General features: G+C 37.2%; 2 protein-coding genes across 2 annotated transcripts; both read right to left on the minus strand.

The window, feature by feature from the left end:
• Positions 1-7,022: 7,022 nt before the first annotated feature.
• Positions 7,023-11,147, minus strand: LOC136070010 (uncharacterized). Its single transcript, XM_065779232.1, has 7 exons — positions 10,235-11,147; positions 9,704-10,132; positions 9,216-9,355; positions 8,772-9,110; positions 8,181-8,729; positions 7,881-7,956; positions 7,023-7,387 (listed from the first exon to the last, which is right to left on the minus strand). Exons 1-7 carry the CDS (start codon positions 11,145-11,147, stop codon positions 7,023-7,025), a joined length of 2,811 nt encoding a protein of 936 aa, XP_065635304.1.
• Positions 11,148-11,916: 769 nt separating this feature from the next.
• LOC112037933 (inositol oxygenase 1) lies at positions 11,917-14,253 on the minus strand. The gene is made up of 9 exons (XM_024070749.2): positions 14,072-14,253; positions 13,759-13,963; positions 13,151-13,210; positions 12,997-13,049; positions 12,740-12,862; positions 12,557-12,626; positions 12,373-12,451; positions 12,197-12,278; positions 11,917-12,113 (listed from the first exon to the last, which is right to left on the minus strand). Exons 1-9 carry the CDS (start codon positions 14,162-14,164, stop codon positions 12,087-12,089), a joined length of 792 nt encoding a protein of 263 aa, XP_023926517.2. The 5' UTR covers positions 14,165-14,253; the 3' UTR covers positions 11,917-12,086.
• Positions 14,254-20,735: the final 6,482 nt, after the last annotated feature.

The raw sequence follows: 20,735 nt of genomic DNA on the forward strand, positions 1-20,735 counted from the left end.
GGACTATCTGGGCTTTTGCCCTTAATTTTTTATTTATTTAGCAATTTGCCCTTGTTTGCAAACTATATAGGAATATGCCCCTGTTTCAATACTCGATAATCTTAAAATCGAGTTTCTATGAAATACTCGATCTATAGAAAATCGAGTTATACCCGAACAAATTAAAAAAAAAAAAAAAAAAAAAAAAAAAGAGCATAGAACTCGATTTTAGGGAAATCGAGTTTAAAAACGCCACTATAGGGGTTTAAAACGTCACTATAGGGCTTAAAAATGCCACTATAGGACTCACTAATCACACTTTCAAAATTTTTTGCAGGAAAACGCCGCTATAGAGTATTAAAACGTCACTATAGGGCTTAAAAACGCCACTATAGGGCTTCCTAAATGGTATCACACTTGTAAAAAAAAATTTGCGGGAAAAATCACACTTTTAAAAATTTTTTGCATGAAAACGCCGCTATAGGGCCTTAAAACGTCACCATAGGGCTTAAAAACGCCGCTATAGGGTCCCTGAACCACTATTCGTGATCACACTTATAAAAATTTTTGCAGGAAAACGCCGCTATAGGGCTTTAAAACGTCACTATAGGGCATAAAAACGCCACTATAGGGCTCTCAATTATAATTTTTTTTTTCATGGAACTCGATTTTTTGATATTCGAGTTCCATGCAATTTTTTTTTTTTTTTTTTTTTTTTAAAGTTTGATCGGCATAACTCGATTTTCTATAGATCGAGTATTTCATAGAAACTCGATTTTAAGATTATCGAGTATCGAAACAGGGGCATATTCCTATATAGTTTGCAAACAGGGGCAAATTGCTAAATAAAAAAAAAATTAAGGGCAAAAGCCCAGATAGTCCTAGCATCTTTTGCAGCAATTTTGTAAAATTTATTGTAGGCTTCTTGCAAATTTGCATCCTCAGAGAGTTCCCCATCATAAGGGTTCTCTTCAATAACAACACTTTCATCAATTACAGCAGTAGCTGTGAAAGCAATGAAATTTTCATCCTCATCACTACTAGACTCTTTGTCAAAAACTTCATCATCACTATGGGTTACAGCCACAACCTTACCCTTAGACCTTAAGAATGTAGGACATTCTGATTTCACTTGACCATACCCTTGACAACCAAAACATTATTGACCCATTGAATTATTAGAAGGTTGACCAACTTTCTCTTTAGGTTTTTCAGTGTTATTCACCTTAGTGGGATCATTCCTCTTAAAATTTCTAGGTTCAGTATTGTTTTTACCTCTTACCCTTCTGTTGTTGTTCCTAAGAAAGTTTCTAAAGTTCTTGACAAGATAAGCAATCTCTATAGCAGAGAGTTTATCATCAAATCCATTCACATCAACATCATCAACAGACTTAAGAGCCATTGAGTTGGATTTGCTTGTCTTAGGTAGGTCCAACTCATAGGATTGAAAAGATCCTACAAGTTCATCAACAGGGATGGAGTCCACATCTTTGCTTTCAGTGATGACAGTCACTTTGGGTCTAAAGTTCTCAGTCAAAGATCTAAAAATCTTTCTAATAATTTTATGTTGATCATTGATTTCACCCAAATTATAAATAGAATTAACAATATCATTAAGCTTAGCATAGAACTCATCAAAACTTTCATCATCAGACATCCTAATGCTTTCAAATCTAGTTGTTAACTGCTAAAACTTATTGATCTTAACTGCTTTTGTGCCTTCATGCACAGTTTGGAGAATATTCCATGTAGTGTGAGCAACCTTAACATTAGAGATTCTCTTGAATTCCTCCATAGAAATAGTATAAAAAAATAGCATTCATAACTTTGCTATTAAAAGCGGCTGCTTCTTTCTAAGAAATTTGCAACTCACTAACAGGAGTAGTGGGCTTCTCCCATCCATATTCAACAAAATTCCAAACTCTCTTATCAATAGATTTCAGGAATACTTTTATCTTTACTTTCCAATAAGTATAATTATTTCCATCAAAGTGAGGTGGGATAACAAAAGAGTGACCGTGTTTCATAACAACGAGGGTCAAGGATCAACTCTTAGATCAAAAGATCTAAACACTAGAGCTAACCCGCTCTAATATCACCTGTACGTTTTTAGACCCTTTAAAACACAACCAGATTAACCTAGTTAATTAGCTAAGTGATTACTTAGTCAAATTATCAGATTTAGGTTAACATAAATATATCATATCATTGTAAAGTGTGGAAAATAAATAACACAACGATATGATAACTTAGGAAAATCAAACTAGTAAAAAACCTAGAGAGAATTTAACATAGATATTCTCAAGGTAAAACAGATCCATTATGAAATAATTGAAGTTTAGACAATAGCGACTTAGACCACTAACATCCTATTGCTACCTCGAGTAAGAAACTTACTACCACAACCACGTGACAGCTCTGAGTCTATGGACTACTTATTTTTTGGATTCACAGCAAGTACAAGCACTCCCGCTTATGTCTCTTTAAGCTCTTAATGCAGCAATTGAATGATCATCAAGCTCTTGACATAATCTTGATTCTTGATAACCCTAAATATATGTGAAGGCAAACACTTCTAGATCTCATAAAGATTCACATACACAACATAAACAACAACTGTAACAACAGTAAAATGTGGCTAGGGTTTTCCCTTTTTACCTAGAGCAAAACATAAAACCCTACACATCAAACGGGCTTGGGCTGAGTTAGAAAATTCTACAGGAAAATAATCTGCACGAGTTTCAATCGATCGAGTCTAATTTAAAGTTGATTGAGCCAGGCAGATTTACACAGTAAATCCTGCAGTATATTCGATTCCAACTTTACTCATAAACATACTTTAAGCAAGTCTAAAATAGGACTAAATTTTTTTATCATGGTTCGCCAACATTACAAAATGAAGTTCTAATACATTTAAACCTAAAGTCTTAGAACCCAACAGTCTTGGTGATGGTCCATATGAGAAACGGTTGGTGGTGCAAAACCTGAAATAAGAAGAGCATTAGTCAATTCTGTTGGTAATGAAGATGCCTCCCAATTTAAAAAGGTACTAAGTTGCCCTTCAATTGGATTACCGTCATGTAGTTGTGTTAGGATGGAGAATGGTAAGATCTTCTCATCAAACACAACATGGCAATATATGTAAATTCGGCCAGTGGGTGAATAAAAGCATTTGTATCCTTTGTGCTTGGTGTTATATCCAATGAATACAAAAGGGAGAGACTTGGGTTCTAGTTTGTTGGTCCTATAATCTCCAAGATATGGGAAGTGTAAAGTTATTATTTACAACCATTTGTTTTGTTGGCTTATATTCTGTGTCAAATTTGATTGTAATTATATTCAATCTGTTGTACCCTGTATTTATTGTGGGATTTTATTGTAAGGGTTGTGTGTTAGAGAGAGAGAGTGTGAAGACTCAAGCATTTGAAGACTGAAGACTTCTCACGGGCGTCTCGCGAATTAGCTTCCCGCGAAGTGACTCATGTGCCCTGCACATGCTGGAATGAGAAGCATCAAGCCAGATGGAGACAGCTGTGTCTCGCGAGTATCTCGCAGGTAAGGTCTTCCCACGAAACACCCGCGAGTCATTCTGTTCTGCCAACCTGTCAAGTCAGAATCACACTTTCTGTACCCACATTATAAATACCCATATTACCCACAATTGAGATAAGAGCCTCTGAGAGAAAACCCTAGCTAAACACCTCGAGAGTTAGAGATTGTTATACCCACAATCCTCTACACATTTGTTTTGGAAATTTCCTCATCTCCTACCTCTCCATTTCCATACCATTGAGAGGTTGATAGTCCAAACACTTACCACACCCTTTGAGAGTATCAAGTGACGTTTTGGTGCTACTGGGAAGCATTGGAAGAAGTCAATGATGGCAGATGCAACATGGAGCTTGTTGCAGGATCCGGAGAACTAAGACAAAACACGGTTCCGAGAAGCCTTATTGGAGTAGGAGCTTGGAGGGCTTAGGTACATCGGGTAGATTAGGCTTGGAGGGTCTTTTGCTAACTCATGTATCCCAACTAATTATCTAGTGGATCGATTTCCGCTTGGAGGGCGGCGTAGAGGTTTTTCCTCGAGTTCTTTGATTTCCTTTTCGATAACACATCTCGGTGTTATTTGTGTTTGCATCTCTCTTCCCTACTCTTGTTCATTTCATTTTTACTGTTGTGTTGCTTTAAATATGGAATAGAGTAGTTGTATTGCTTATACGCTTGTGTTTACACTATTCCGCACTTAGCATTAAGTTAGTGTAAAATCAACCAAGCTGTAACTTTAATTTGGGGGTCTAAACTGCTCGTGTGTTTTCGACACATTTTCGAGCTTTCAGGAAGCATTTACAACCTAACACACGAAGTGATGAATAGTCAGGTTTTTTTCCATAAAGCTTTGAGAAAGGAGAGTCCATACCAAGTGTTGCTGAAGGTAGACGGTCGATCAAGTATACTACAGTGGAAAAACACTCACTCCAAAACCTAGGTGGTAAGTGTGCATGGAACATCATTGTGAGGCCTAATTCTGTGATGTTTTGATGCTTATGTTCAGCAATACCATTTTGCTCAGGTGTTTTTGGACAAGCAAATTGATGATGAATACCAAGAGTAGCTAATTTTCTACTAAACTCTCCACTTGCAAATTCTCCTCCCTCGTCACTTTGGAAAATATGAATATTGGCATTGAAATGACAACTTATATACTTATGAAAATGATCAAAGCAATTAGTTATTTTAGATTTCTTGCATATAGGATAGAACCAAGTGAAATGTGTATAGTCATCAATGAAAATTGCATAAAATTGAAATTGTTCTCAAGACCTTCCTGGGGCTAGTCCCCATAGATCACAATGAATCTTATGGAATGGGGTTTTTAATTCATGTTCAACAGATAAGAAAGGAAGTCTACATGACTTTCCCATTTGACAACTAGTACATATGGTAGAGAACTTATTTTTAAGATCAAGAGAGATAAATTTCTTGACAAGAAGATGATCTACAACCCTTTGATGAGAATGACCCAAGTGTTGATGCCAACATTCATTGTCAACACGTCTGAATCGAGAAGAAAAGAATATTGTAGTATTGAAACCATCCTTTGACTCTCCAGCAAGTGCATACAACCCATCCTTCTTAGTTCCCCTTGCAACTATTCTGTTGGTTAACCTATCGTTGATCACAAAACCATTTGCATCAAATTCAAATTTAAGTGGAAGGTCAGATGTAAGTTTACTTACAGATATAAAATCTTTCTTTATATTAGGAACTAATAGCACATCATTGAGTTGTAGAGAATTTTTACCAGATTCAATGTTTGCTTGCAGTGGCGACTCTAGGAATGTTTCTCAGGGTGTTCCTGACAGGGACAGACCCAGGATTTGAACTTAAGGGGGCCCGAAGCAAAAGGGTCAATTTCATACTAAGATCATTTAAGTTTAGTTAAGAAGAAAAAAATTGACATATTTGAGTACCAATCAATCCTAATGTACCTTTTAGAGTTATCACTCTATATATATTATATTTAATTTGTTTATAAATTAGAGCCCCACCTTTTTTTTTTTAAGAGCTTTTAAAAAATGTAAATTCATATAATCTATTTTTAAGCCATAAATTCATATATGTAGTGTGTGTTTGGCATGACTTAATTTTACCAGCTTATGTCACTATTTAGCTTATTTTTGCTACTATTTATGGGTCCTCCTGCACTTTTTAGTACTATTTATAAATTCTACTGTACTATTTCAACTAATTTTTACTTTTATCTACAATACTTTTAACAAAAAAATTTTAAATTTCAACAAAATAAACGTCTCAAATAAATCATCAAACTTAATAATATATTGCACCAGATATATTTTGATTCCTATCACAACTCATTAATCTGAAAAACAAAATAGATAAAAGATAGGAAAAAGAAAGATGTGGAGAAGTGAATCCCACGTGTAGAAGAAAGTAAATACCACATGTGTGTCTGACATTTTTGACCAAAAGCTTAAAAGTAAATATAGGAAAGTAAAAAAACTCTTGAGAAAACAAAGAGACAGTGGGCTGGTGGAGATATCGAAGTAGAAGAAGGAAAATAACAGAGGAGGATTTCAGCAAACTGGTAGAAATCTAAGCCAAAGGAGACGAAAAAAATAGAGGAGGATTTTTGTTGTTAAAACAGCAGTCAACATCAACCATAACAGTATAACAGTCCAGGCAAGAAGAACTGAAGAAGCATAAAGGATTCAGGTAAAAAATGACAGTTGTTGGAGGAAGAATAAGGGTTGAGAGAGTGAAATTGAGGGAGAGAAATTTAAATGGGTAAAATTGGGAATTTGTGATTTTTGTTTTGTTATTTTAGATTTGTGGTATGATTATATTATGTATTTTTTTTTGTTTAGACCGAAATTTTGTTCTATTTGAAGGTTTTTCTTGTTATGGGTTGTTGACTATTGTGATCTCTTTGGGTTGATTTCAAGCAAAACAGTGGCGACGCCACGTTCAGGCCAGGGTGTTCCTGGGAACACCCTGACCTGAAAAAAAAAAATTATATATTATAATTTTAAATTTTTTTATTTATATACTCTTAAAATATAATTAGGAACACCCTCAAAAAAAATTAGGAATACCCTCAAAAAATTTTTATCCCAATAAAACTAAATTTTGGTGGATTATTTGTTCTACTTTCAAGCAAAAAGGAAAAGCTAAAAAAAATTTTGAACTACAATCTAAAAAAATAATTGTAACATAGAATCTGAAAATAGTCATCATCAAAATTTCATAAAATCAACCCAAAGAGATCACAATAGTCAACAACCCATAACAAGAAAAACCTTCAAATAGAACANCCCCCCCCCCCCCCTCCTCAATTGTTTTTCTTGTTTTTGTTTGCACGTTGGCCATAGAAGGCCATCTGAGGTGTAGGTTGTGTCCAGCTGATGCCTCTCGGAGTGACTCTCCAATAAAGTAACAATCTCTGTATAAGGTAGGATTGGTGGTCAAAGCATCGTGGTGGTGAACATCTCGTAACCTTTGCCAAGACCATTAAGGAGCCACTATGACTTCTTATGGTCTGGTACAAGTTTTCCTATGGTAGCAAGGTCATCACAAACAGCCTTAAATCTACGTGGATATTTTACCAAGGTGTTTGTACCTCGATTCATAGAGGTGAGCCACTGCTTGAGTGCAAGGCTTTGATCTGAAGAGACACGGGCAAAGGTATGGACTAATGCATTCCAGACCTCAATAGTAGTATCGGGACCTACTACAATGCCAAGTACTTCTTTTAAGAGGGTGGCTATTAGCCATCCCTTTACTAGGCGATCAATCTTTCGCCATTTTATAAAGCTGGGATTGAGACTCTCTGACTGTGAGTTGGATTCCTCAATAGTAACAAATTGCGGTGGTAGCTTTGCCTCACCTGTGATGAAAGATCATAGCTTTCAAGGATGTTTAACATCTGTGTCTTCCAAAGACGAAAGTTAGTGGATGAAAGTTTGAGTGACACAAAATTAGTGACATTCTGTGTCACATGATAAGGGTTTTCTTCAGATTGGGTTGAAGACAAAGAGGAGTTTGAGGTGGAAGACATATTATAGCTGTGAACAAAGCAAAGAAAAAAAAAATCTCTCTATCTCACCTTTAGCTCTAGTACCATAAAGACAAATTGAGAAACTTTATCTCAAGATGAGTTAGAGAGAGATTTTGTATTTACATATATAGGTGAATTACATGCTGAATCAGTGAGTGAAATATATGCTAAATTAGTGAGAATTTAATACACAGTAGTTGTTATATTCCATTGTCAGAGGCTAGAATTGTGGAAGATGTGATGCAGAGAATTATGATGGAGTTGATTCAAAAGCTTTCCAAATCTGTTGGAGCAGATTCTGCAGTAGCTTCCATATCAATACCTTCCAAATCTGCTGATGCTGACTTTGTTGTAGATTCCATATCTGTTATGTTTTCATAATCTTCTCTTAAACCACCCTTATATTTTGGTTTTCATATTAGATCCCATTTAATTTGCCCCAAATGCTAAATGGTCAAATCCATTCCACAAAAACCCCCCCCTGATCTTTTGTTCCATAATCTTAACAACCTTTTTTGGAAGGATGAAGATTGTGGTTTAGTACACTTAAAGGCTTAAAAAGATTTACTTTTTTTTTTTTATGTGAACTACGACAATTGTATTAAGAAGAAGAAAACATTACATTAGAGGTCACTAAATGCTCCACAAAAGGAGGGCAAGTGTCTAACCACATGACAGACTCGGATAAGGAGTTAGCAGGCTGGGCTAACCCATGTGCTACTTTATTACCACACCTTGGCACAATAGAAAAAGAGCAATCTCTAAACCGAGTAGCTAACATTAAAGACCCAGAAATCAGATTGCAGATACTAGCAAGAGAATTGATTGATCCAGTGAGAGAGTTATGAACCACCATTGAGTCGCCTTCAAAAATGGCTGAACGGAAACCTTGATCCCAAGCAAACCTTATTCCTTCCTCCATCACCTTGGCTTCAATCTCTAGAGAACCCAAGGGAGCATGGATCTTCATGCTCAATGCAGCACGCACCAACCCGAGATGGTCCCTGATAATGACACCAACACCTGCAGCTCGTTGTCTCTCAAAGTTTGCACCATCAACATTGACTTTGAGCCACGGTAGCTGAGGAAGAACCCAACCAACATCTACCTCTGGAGTATTGATCTTAATACGATGGTTTGCCACTTGAAATTCCTCCAAATAGTCCAACGACTAGCCAGCAATACCAGAAGCCGATTTGCGAGGCCCCCCTACCCGAATCTCATTTCTATTGGACCAAATGCCCCAAGCCACAGAGAAGAAGCGAGCCAACTCCTGAATAGACCACTGTTTCACATTTCGAGCATACCAAACCAGATCGATGAACTCCCTAACTTCTCCCATGTCTGGACCGAGATCGATATTCGCAGCTGTCCACACCTCCTTTGCTTTAGCACAAAACCAAAGCACATGAGCCGTGGATTCCACAGCAATCCCACACTCCTCACAAACATCATCCTGGGTTACTTTTCGAGAAAACATATTGGATTTCGTGGGCAAGATATTCCTATAAGCAAGCCATGCAAAAGCTTTGATCTTGTTGGGCAGCGGCAACTTCCAGATACATCGCCAAAAGGACACCACAGGCTATGAGGTCGAGCTCTCTCCCTGATGAGTATCACTCCGCGCTTGGCGAGCTACACGGTAAGCGCTACTCACAGTAAACCGACCTGATGGAGTGTAAGCCCAAATCAACCTATCAGCAGGCAGCGACGGACTAAGAGGAATAGAAAGAATAGCTTCGGCATCAAAAGGAAGAAAGACCTTATGGATTATGTCTGACTTCCAAGTTGCTGTCTCTGAATAAATGAGATCAGAAACTAAGGCATCCTCAGGAAAAAAATGAGGGACAGTAGCAGGCTTATGTGATGGCGAGGAGGCTAGCCACTTATCTCTCCATAGGCTTACCGAGCCTCCATTACCAATCTGCTAGTGACATCCTAATTTAACAACCTTTTGAGCTTCCATAATACTACGCCAAGAATAAGATGGATGCCTCCCCAACGCCGCATTCAAAAAATCACAATTCGGAAAATACTTAGCTTTGTACACTTGGTGAAATAATGAGTTTGGACAATTCTGAAGCCTCCACCCTTGTTTAGCCAGCAAAGCAATGTTAAAAGACTTCAAATCTCAAAAGCCCATACCTCCTTCCTCTTTTGGTGAACACATCTTATCCCAGCTTAGCCATGCCAATTTATTATGGTTTTCCTGCTGCCCCCACCAAAATTGCCTCACCATGCTAGCGAGTTCATCACATAGACCATCAAGAAGCTTAAAACAGCTCATGGTATAGGCCGGAATAGCTTGGGCCACTGACTTTATCAAGATTTCTTTGCCTGAATTGGATAGAAACTTCTCCTTCCAGCCAGATAATTTATTCCCCAACTTCTCCTTAAGATCATTGAAGGTATTCCTCTTGGATCGTTCCACCAGAGAAGGTAACCCCAAGTATTTTTCATGCTGCCGGTTCACTAGAACCCCAAACCTCCTTTGTATCTCCTCCTGAATCAGTCTTAAAGTATTTCTGCTAAAAAACAGGGAAGTTTTACTCCTATTCAGTTGTTGCTCAGACACTGATTCATAAACTGAAAAAACCTCTTACAGCACATCACACTCCTCCAAGGTAGCACAGCAAAAAACCAGGCTATCATCAGCAAAAAATAAGTGAGAAATACGAGGAGCACCATGGCAAACAGCTACTCCTTTTATACTGCCTCTCTCCACTTGTTGTCTAAGTAAACCAAATAAGCCCTCAGCACAAAGTAAAAATAAATAAGGAGAAAGAGGGTCCCTTTGACGTAGACCCCTAGAAGGGATAATACGCCCTTTAGGTTGTCCATTAATCTGAACAGAATAAGTAACTGTGCTGACATATCTCATTATAATCTCTACCATTCTCCTATGAATGCCAAGTTTCTCCATAATACCCTTCAAACAAGCCCACTCTACCCTATCATACGCCTTACTCATATCAAGTTTCAGTGCCATCTCCCCAACTTTCCCAGTTCTTTTCTGGCTGATATGGTGCATGGTCTCATATGCTACAAGAATGTTATCAGTTATGAATCGACCCTTAGTGAAAGCACTTTGGTTTTCACTAACAATGCTAGACAAAACAGTTTTAAGCCTATTAGCTACAGTCTTTGAAGCAACTTTATAAATAACATTACAAAGACTTATAGGCCTATATTCAGAAATTTTACGAGGATTCTTAACATTAGGGATAAGTACAATATAGGTGTCATTAAAATTCGGTGGAGTTACCCCATGATTCAAAAAATCCAAAACTGCCTGTGTGACACAATCACCAGAAAGAGACCAGAATTTTTGATAAAAGAGAGGGGGCATACCATCAGGGCCGGGGGCCGTTGTAGGACGCATCTGATTAAGAGCTTGTTGCACCTCCATTGCCTGAAAGTCCCTACCAAGTAAACTGTTCATAGGATCAGAAACCACAGCTTGCACTGTATCAACTACTCTCCCAATATCAGATGGATTAGAAGTGGTGAATAGCGCCGAAAAATAATTTATGACAATACTCTCAATTGCTTCAGGAGTGTCCCGCCAAGTACCCACATTATCCTCCATGCCCTCAATAAAAAATTTCTGATTTCTATTAAAAGCTTTAACATGAAAAAATCAAGTATTCCGGTCACCAGCCACCAAGTACATATTCCTAGAACGTTGCTGCTGCATAACCTCTTCAGTATCTAGCCATGAACCCAACTCTTTCCTTATACTTCGAATTTCCTCACCATGAAGCTCGGGTTGTTGCTCCAACTGTTGTAGATTGGTTTGCAAAGCCGAAATACGACGCCCCACATGGCCAAACTCCACCTTATTCCACCGTTCCAAAGCCTCCCTACAAGAGTGCAAGCAGTTATGGATTGGAGAACCCGAAGAAAATGAAAGTCCACGTTCCCAGGCCTCACTCACCACCTCTGGACAACGAGGATCACGCAGCCACATGGCTTCAAATCTAAATAACTTCCCTGTTCTCTTTCTATTCCGGTGTCTCAGCAACAATGTCAAATATGCAACAAACGAAATACATGCAACAAACGTTTAAAGCCCCTTCCCTTGGGAAACCATCTTAGCATTCATCATCTTTTGAGAAAGATGATCAAAGAAATTCTTTTTATTTTTCTCCTTTAAAGCCCCTTTAAGAGCTTTTAGCTTGTTGTATAGCTTAAACATGGGAATACATTTCACATCAATATCCCAGACATCTTTGGTCCAGACAAGAAAATTTTTATGCACATTTATTAATGCAATATTGTTAACAGAGATTATTAAAGGGCAATAAAAGTAGATCTGCACTATATTATCAAAAAAAGATTATTATAAGGCAAAAAAAGTAGAACTGCACAGAGCACAACTATTGCCTTTTATTAATACAACATATTAATTACCAAACATAGGAAATATACATCATCTCGAAAAGTAAGATGATCTCTTCTTCAATCGCTAGCTAGAAGCTAATCACTCTCATGCATCGACTCATCAAACTTCATAGCTCTCAACTTTTCACCATTTTAGCTTCGCAGGGAAGTACTGTAACAAGTTAACACACAGAAAAAATAAGAAACCAGTAATTGAGGTGATAGAGAAACTTGTAATCTTCAAATGGTACTCACCTTTTCAGTCAAAGAGATATAGTATGGCTTGACCTTCTCAACATCAATTCGAACTTTGCTCTTGCTATAAAGGTCATATTTGCTACATTAAAAGAACAAGAAAAAAGAAATTGACATTTAGTACTTATAATTTAAGGAGAAAGTGACAGCCATTCATCATCCAAATATAGTCTTACTTGAATATCTGAAGCCATTTCAGATTCTCAACATCCTCCTCATTCATTAAGTGCTTATATGCCTCTGATCTATGTAAGGCTGCAATATCAAATATTCCATTAGATCATTTAATAAGAAAATAGGGCATATTTCATGTAAATGGGGAGCTTATACTTATAGCATTTGTCTATATTTCCTACTTACCATAGAATGAGTGGTATCTGATGATGAAAAGACCTGCTGAAGGTAGAGTGGTCTTATTTTCCTTGGCCACCTGACAATGACATACCAAAGTTGCAGATTCTTTCATTCTAGTTTATGAATAATACATTGAATTTCATTTATATAATATAATTTAAACTAGTTTTTTAGAGTTCAAAGATGTACCAAATACATGTAGTCATCGTGTCCCCATGACATCATTACATTGTTGAGTCCACATCCCTCAGAGTAAACTCCATATTTAGTATTGTAAGCAGGATTGTAGTACTCTGCATTTTCCTTGAAATACTGTGGTCAGAATGTAACATTAGGTCAGATGTTTGAACTTTGATCCACCAAAGACTAGAATGTTTCATAAATTTTTAGTCAAATGCTTTGTAACCATGTATCTCTTGAAGGGTAAAATTTGTGGAAAAAGCTACCTTGTGATGGACAACTGATTCATCATAAGCGCAACCAACTGGGAATGTGTCCCCTGCATAACGAATTTGAGATTGTGTAACTAAGATAGGCAAATTGGTATGGTATTCTATTTTCTTAGTATCATAAATTGCTATAGTCAAACACAATACTCACCAACAACAGCCCATTGTGGAAGTTCCCCAAAGCTAGGAAGAAGAAGCACCTTTCCAAGATCTAGAACACTAGCAGGAACCAGATTAGATGATAGCTCCTATTATTCACTCTAAATAACAGGAATAACAACCAAGCCTTAGTTCCAGAATTCTTAAGGCAGCTATGGATGCTCAATAGAGTTGGCAACATATATTCATTTCCACCATTCATAGTGTGAAATCTAAACAACAATGGTTATCTATTAAATATGAAAGTTGCCCAAGAACCCCAAGCCAAAGGCATTCCTAACTCTTAGCTTAAGTAGATGAATAAATTTCAAGTCAGTCCTGGTCATTAATAAGTCTGTCTTACTTCATGAAAAAAGAATACATTTTTACCAAGGGTATTATAGTTGCTTACCAAAAACTGCACTGCACCTACCACGATAATATTTATTTCTAGCTTTTTCTTCTTTTTTTTTCTTTTTTTTCTCTTTTTTTTTTCTCTTTTTTGTGATTTGAATATTTAATTATTTATTTATTTTGAGGATAAATAACGATGTATCATATGTGGTCCTAAGCTATATATGTAACATAAACCAAAATGTCTAATCGTAGCAGGATAAATGCCATGGATAAGGCCAGTGAGGTGTAGCCAATCTTCATCAGGATAGTCCCTTCTAATGGCTTCAGCGGTTTGCAACAAATGCTCAATTTGGGGCTCGTCCAAGTCTGGGTCACTCTCGTCAACAACTTCATTAAGAAGTTCACAACATTCCCATATGCTCATTTCCACCCTGTCCAATTTTCCATACTGTTCTCTCATCTTCTTAACCTGTAGTTACATGATTACTTATAAACACACTGTTTATACAAATTTCAATTCCTCAGAAAGTTGTGACATGGGCATGAAGTAAATGTAATGCAAGGGTAAGTTGCATACAAAGTCATAAGTCTGGTGAATGTGATTGGTATGGTAGAAGTTCTCCACGCCCTGCCGTCTCTCGCTTTCAGCATCATAGTCTCTGTATTGCATTTGTGTACAAGATTAGAACTACATTAATCATTAACCAAAAATAATGAAATTTCTAAGATAAAGACTACTGTTAATAGGCAAAAGGGTGATTATACTTATACTAGCCTCATCACACGCGCTTCGCACGTGTGATGAGACTGTAGACATTAAAATTTTATGATGTATTCACAGTCGTCCGATTGTTCATGATAAAATATTTGTGATCAAATCAATTTCCAATTGGTGAGGCGGACGATCAGCAAATGAAATCAAGCCATGTGACAACATCAAATAAGAAAGCCATATGGCAATGTCAGAAGAAAAAAACCTATATGGAAAGTTCTTATTAAATGGGAGACTAAATTAAATCCACATTTAGCTCTCAATAAATGCTGAGAGAAAATTCAAAATTAAATATTATTGAGTTGCCTATAAATAGAGGCTTCTCATTTGAGGAAAGGGAGAACACTTAGAGAGAAAATACTACCGACACTCTGCCAAAATAGAGAGTCATCTCTAAAGTTCACGAGAATTCCATTGTTCATCAAGACCTATTCCTACTTCTTCAAATCAAAGTGGGGATTTTCCTTTAATCTAGTTCGAGATCAAGCCAACGGCCCTCGCATCAAATCAAACACCTTCAACCATTCATTCAACTTGGAGACATCAAAGCACGATTCAAGATTAAGCTTCATAGCCCCTTCGGATCGTAACGTTTCTTGGAGATCGAATCAGAGGAATTTATTGTACTCTTTCATTGTAAAGATTCATACAGAGGATTGTACTCACATATATACAAGTCAAATACAAATTGATTATTTGTTACACTATTTCGTGATCGTGTGATTTATCTTTTACGAAAATTGTGTGTACAAATTTCTGGCACGCCCAGTGGGACATCTCTGCCTCTCATCTCTTTCTCCATCCTAGAAATCTTCGAGTCTCCAATCCATCTAGTTCAATGGCCTCGAAGAAGTCTCAGATTTCCAAGAATGCTACCAAAAGCGTTGGGGGATCAACAAGCAGCAGTACTTCCACAGGTCCCATGACTCGAAACAAAGCTAAGGCAATGAGACTCCTCACATCACAAGAAGTCGAGGGAAAAGCTCCTATGACGAAGCTCATAAGTGCCCCAGCCCAGCCAAAGACTGTCATCTCCTTGAGCACTTTGAGGACAAGCAAGCACACTTCCTCTAGGAAGGGAGATTCATCATTCATTCCAGAGGACTCAATGATTGGGAGCAAATATCACTATTCTGCATCAGATGCTGGGATAGATAGACTTGGAGGACGAGGAATGGTAGTAGACGAGGATGAAGGGACACTGCTACCAAGTGGATGGACTTTCAAGACGACGCCTTTCTCCGGGGTTCGTTCGTAGAGCGCAAGAGAGTGACAGATTGATCATTAAGAGTCCTTGATGAGTCGTAAAAGATGACCATGATGAAGTGCACTTGATGGCAGCCACTTGGAGGAGACGAAGCTCGTAGAGGTCACGACTTGAGCAAACGTAGAAGAGTCACAAAATCGAGCAAAGGATTGGCAAGCCTGAACCAATAAATTCTCTTTATTAATAAATTTATAAAATAAATAAATAAAATAAATAATAATAATAACCAAAAAAAAAAAAAGAAAAAAAAAAGAAAAAAAAAAGAAAAAAGAAAAGAAGCACGGCTTATGAGAAAGAAGGGGCATGTGGCATTCAGACTTAAACTCATTTGACATTAACATGCAAACACCATGTGTAGGTGTTGAAATAACCATATGATGGACACGTAGAGGCTTGCATTAACATGCATGTGAAGAGAAGGACACGTAGAAGCTTGCATGTCCATTATCCAAACTTGGAAAACCATGTTTCAGCTTATTGGTTATTAGGCATGGCATTGCAATTCAAGGCTATAAGGAAACCATGTGTCCGCATGGGGGCATTGAAGCTTTAGGCGTGTATTTAGTGTGCACCTTGGTTGTCACGTGAAGATGTAGGCAGCAGCACAAAGTCTAAGAGGAAGGCAGCAGCACAAAGTCTAGGATGAAACCGCAGATGCTCGAATTTGCAAGACGCTGAAAGAAGAGAAGCGTACTTTAGAGATGAAGCAGAGATGTGGCTCTCTCAATGCTCCGGCGCCAACAGCTGCCTTCAAACGATAACAATGGGTGCTTGAATCCGATATGTGGCTCTCTCAATGCTCCGGCGCCAACGGCTGCAAAGTGGAGACGACGGACACGCGAACAAAGCTACGCACCTATGGTCGCGGAACGAGAGCAGTAAGTGCGATCCGTTGGATGCCTAGACGAAGGACAGAACCAAGCTCTGAACTCAGTGCCGACTCAAGAGGGTTGATCAATGATGAAGCCGCCAATGCTCCGGCGCCAACAGCTGTGAAGTGGAGACGACGGACACGCGAACAAAGCTACGCACCTATGGTCGCGGAACGAGAGCAGTAAGTGCGATCCGTTGGATGCTTAGACGAAGGACAGAACAAAGCTTTGGACTCAGCGCCGACTCAAGAAGGTTGATCAATGATGAAGCCGCCAATGCTCGAGTTCGTTGGGCACCAAGAGGAGGAGAATATGACGCCACAATTTGCTTTGAGCTTTAACGAACAGTGCAATGGAAGTAGTCCAAAAAAGAGCAATTGATGACCTGCACAGAGTAAATCCAGTTGTTCAACACAAAATAATAATAAGAAAAATACAAAGACAAGCACAAGAAAGAATGGAGCACAAGAAAGAATGATAAAGAGAGGAAGAATGCCTGCTACGGCTGAAAAAAAAATAACTCAAAAAAAAAAAAAAAAAAAAAAAAAAAAAAAACGAAAAAAGACAAGTTGAAATCGTTTTTATACATGGATGAACTGTCAACGGTCTAAATCCTTCATTTCATGTACGTGGATTAAGGTCTTGCTTTCCGTGAACTTAGTCCCAAATTGAGATTAATAAAATACTTCAAGCCTCGTCTTCCTTGCACGACAATTGGGAGCAAAGCCGAATCTTGAAGTGGGGGCATTTGTAGACATTAAAATTTTATGATGTATTCACAGTCGTCCGATTGTTTATGATAAAATATTTGTGATCAAATCAATTTCCAATTGGTGAGGCGGACGATCAGCAAATGAAATCAAGCCATGTGGCAACATCAAATAAGAAAGCCATATGGCAATGTCAGAGAAAAAAAAACCTATATGGAAAGTTCTTATTAAATTGGAGACTAAATTAAATCCATATTTAGCTCTCAATAAATGCTGAGAGAAAATTCAAAATTAAATATTATTGAGTTGCCTATAAATAGAGGCTTCTCATTTGAGGAAAGGGAGAACACTTTGAGAGAACACTACTGACACTCTGCCAAAATAGAGAGTCATCTCTAAAGTTCACGAGAATTTCATTGTTCATCAAGGCCCATTCCTACTTCTTCAAACCAAAGTGGGGATTCTCCTTTAATCTAGTTCGAGATCAAGCCAACGGCCCTCGCATCAAATCAAGCACCTTCAATTATTTATTCAACTTGGAGACATCAAAGCACGATTCAAGATCAAGCTTCATAGCCCCTTCGGATCGTAACGTTTCTTGGAGATCGAATCAGAGGAATTTATTGTACTCTTTCATTGTAAAGATTCATACAGAGGATTGTACTCACATATATACAAATCAAATACAAATTGATTATTTGTTACACTATTTCGTGATCGTGTGATTTATCTTTTACGAAAATTGTGTGTACAGGCGTCGTTTCAGTGGGTCTAACGGCAGCAGGTAATTGAAGTTTAACGGAGTACTGAATTGACAAAAATTGAAAGTTAGAGGACTGAATTGACAAAACTAAAAGTTAGAGGATTGAAATGAAAAAATGTGAAAGTTAGAGGGTCAGTTTTGCATTTTTGCCTTTTCTTTGTTTTAAAAAAAGTAATAAATAATAAATAATAATTATGTGGCGAATGACGTGGCGATGAGGTGGCGCAACAGGATTTCAGCAACAATAAATGCCACGCTTCAGTTTTTTGTAATATATAGATATAGATTCGACTACTATTTAGTCGACTTTCCTCGCCTCTCTTTCCATATCCATTATTCCAAACATAACATTAATATTTTTAGGATAAATATACCATATTTTTAGGATAAAATTTATTATTTTATGTTAAAGATCAGAAGCTAAACAGAGAATTCAAATTAATCAAGCAAAAAATATCAAAGAAACTACAAGAAACAGAGAGAAACAGAGAGAATTTTCTGAGTAAGAGAGAAAATTCTTATTGCTCAATTACTGTGACTACAAGAACTGAAAGAATTACAATGCACTACTTTACATTTATACTATGGATTACTACTCTAACAGAAGGCAAAACAGCGGGAAAATAACTAACTACCTATAACAACTTTCCAAATTACGCTCCTCTAATAATAATTAGCCACCTGTCCAACACCCAACTCTCTCATGTGCATCTCACATGCTTCACTTACCCTTTTAATGCTACAAGTAGTTTTCTCAGTAAAATACCAATACTTCTGTCGTTTAGACTCATTTTCTTCTTTTGCACTTTAGTCTTCCTTACACGAGTCTTGCCTTCTTTCTTCACCACTGCTTCACTTTTACTCTTCTGTCCAAGCTTCTTAACACTTTATCAACATTTAAAAGTACATTGACTATATAATTGTTTGGTTATTTTATTGATCTCATTTTAAGACAATTGGACAGGATTTTAAGTTGTGGGGGAGTTAATTGATGGTTGTAAACCTTTTTTTTTTTTTTTTTGAGAAACGATGGTTGTAAACTTGTATGACAATTTTGAATTTTCTAGTAGTGACTTTAGCAAATTAACAAGATTGATCCGGACCACGAGGAAAGCGTGAGACAGAGTGGGCTATTTTTAATATACAAAAGTATTTTAGGCCAAGGATTAAAAAATAAAATAATAAAAATTATATACCACTCAAGGGCATACATGATAGTGCTGAAAGTCTTTTTATTTATATTTATTATAATTATATATATAAATTATATGGGAGATGGCCTTGATTTATTTGCTTTTTGTATAATTATAGCTGCTGCCCAACCTTCCAGCCACTTGTGTTATTATTGAAAGCGGACTCCAAAGCTTGCATAGACGCCATTATCAGTGCTAGTTCAGAGAAAATAACCTGGAGACTTGTTAAGTTTGTTGATACTGTCAAGCTTATTTTGTATGATTTTGATGGGATTTCCTTCAGCTGGGTGTATAGAGAAGCTAATCATGCTGCTCATTCTCTAGCTAAGTGCCCCTTGATAGTTCTTTTTGAGGCTGTTTTAATTAGGGTTTAGCCTAGTTTGCTCATACTCTAGCTAAGTGGTCCCTAGATAGTTCTTTTTTTTTTTGGGCTCTTTTGATAAGGGGTTCAGCCCACCTAATTTTGCTAATCTCATCTTGGTGCAAGCTGCCTAGGCTGAGTTGTTTTTGTTTCTTTTTGGTAATAAAAGATTTCTTTCCAATATATATATATATATATATGAGGGAGATAATGCCCTTGATTAAGAGTAATGCTAGAAATACAAATTTTTTTACAAAATTTTACAAATTAATGTAATGAGTGATTATTAGTAAATGGTGTGGATGTAGCACTTTTTTTTTTTTTTTTTTTTTACAAGATAGAATTTCTACTCTAACCTAATCTAAGTGTATATGTGTGTAAAACTTCCTCCCATAAACTTGAACCTTGGCCCTTACCCCCCACACTCCACAAGCATTTATACTTGTGAAGTGACCACCGCACTAAGGGTGCGCGGTGGTTGTAGCACTTCTCTTAACCTTTTGTTGATATGTTAAAATAATTATTAATATTAAGTGATTGGTGTGACAAGCACAAAGAATAAAATACTATGCTCTTGTTGACTATATGCCAAAGTAGATGGCACAACATTTATGTGAAAAATATAGAAAGTTTATGGACAAAAAAAATTAACAAATTATTTTACACCCAACTGATGTGGTTGGGAGTTAGTGATAAGTAAAAATATAATGTCAGTGGTAGGTTCAAATAAGAACCAATATAAACTTGCCAATTTAACTATTATAAAAAATATTTTGAAATTTTTAGTGTCGGTTAACATTGTTAAAATAAAATTTAAAAAAAAAAATACTAAAACCTATTTATAAGGATAAGGGGCCCAAAAGTATATATTGGGCTTTGAGCCTTAGCCAAGAACGTTGAGTGGTTCGAAGGCATATAAATAGTGTTGAAGATGTAAGACTCAGAGCCCTATCAGTAATCTATAAATGAGATGATTGGGGAAGGTAGGCCGAGGAGGAACATCCCCTCAGCTAAACGGAGTGAAGGTCAAAATGTGTGTCCTATTATCTAGGATGACATTCCAGGAAGTTCTATTGATAAGGACATGCATTATGAGCGTACAGGAGGGATGGAAGCTAAGAAATATCTAAGAGAAAGTTGCTACTATTGCATTGAATGCTCTGTAGCTAACTTTCTAGCCGCATTAATGAGGAAGTGATGTCTGAACAGTACTTTTCAGCCTTACAGCTGCCCCCAAAGACGTCAGGATGCTACTGATGGGACAAGGATGAACACAAGCAATCTACTGTCCACGTGGAGGGTA

Source organism: Quercus suber, unplaced genomic scaffold (assembly GCF_002906115.3).
Source record: "Quercus suber isolate HL8 unplaced genomic scaffold, Cork oak 2.0 scaffold_202, whole genome shotgun sequence".
Lineage (NCBI taxonomy): Eukaryota > Viridiplantae > Streptophyta > Magnoliopsida > Fagales > Fagaceae > Quercus > Quercus suber.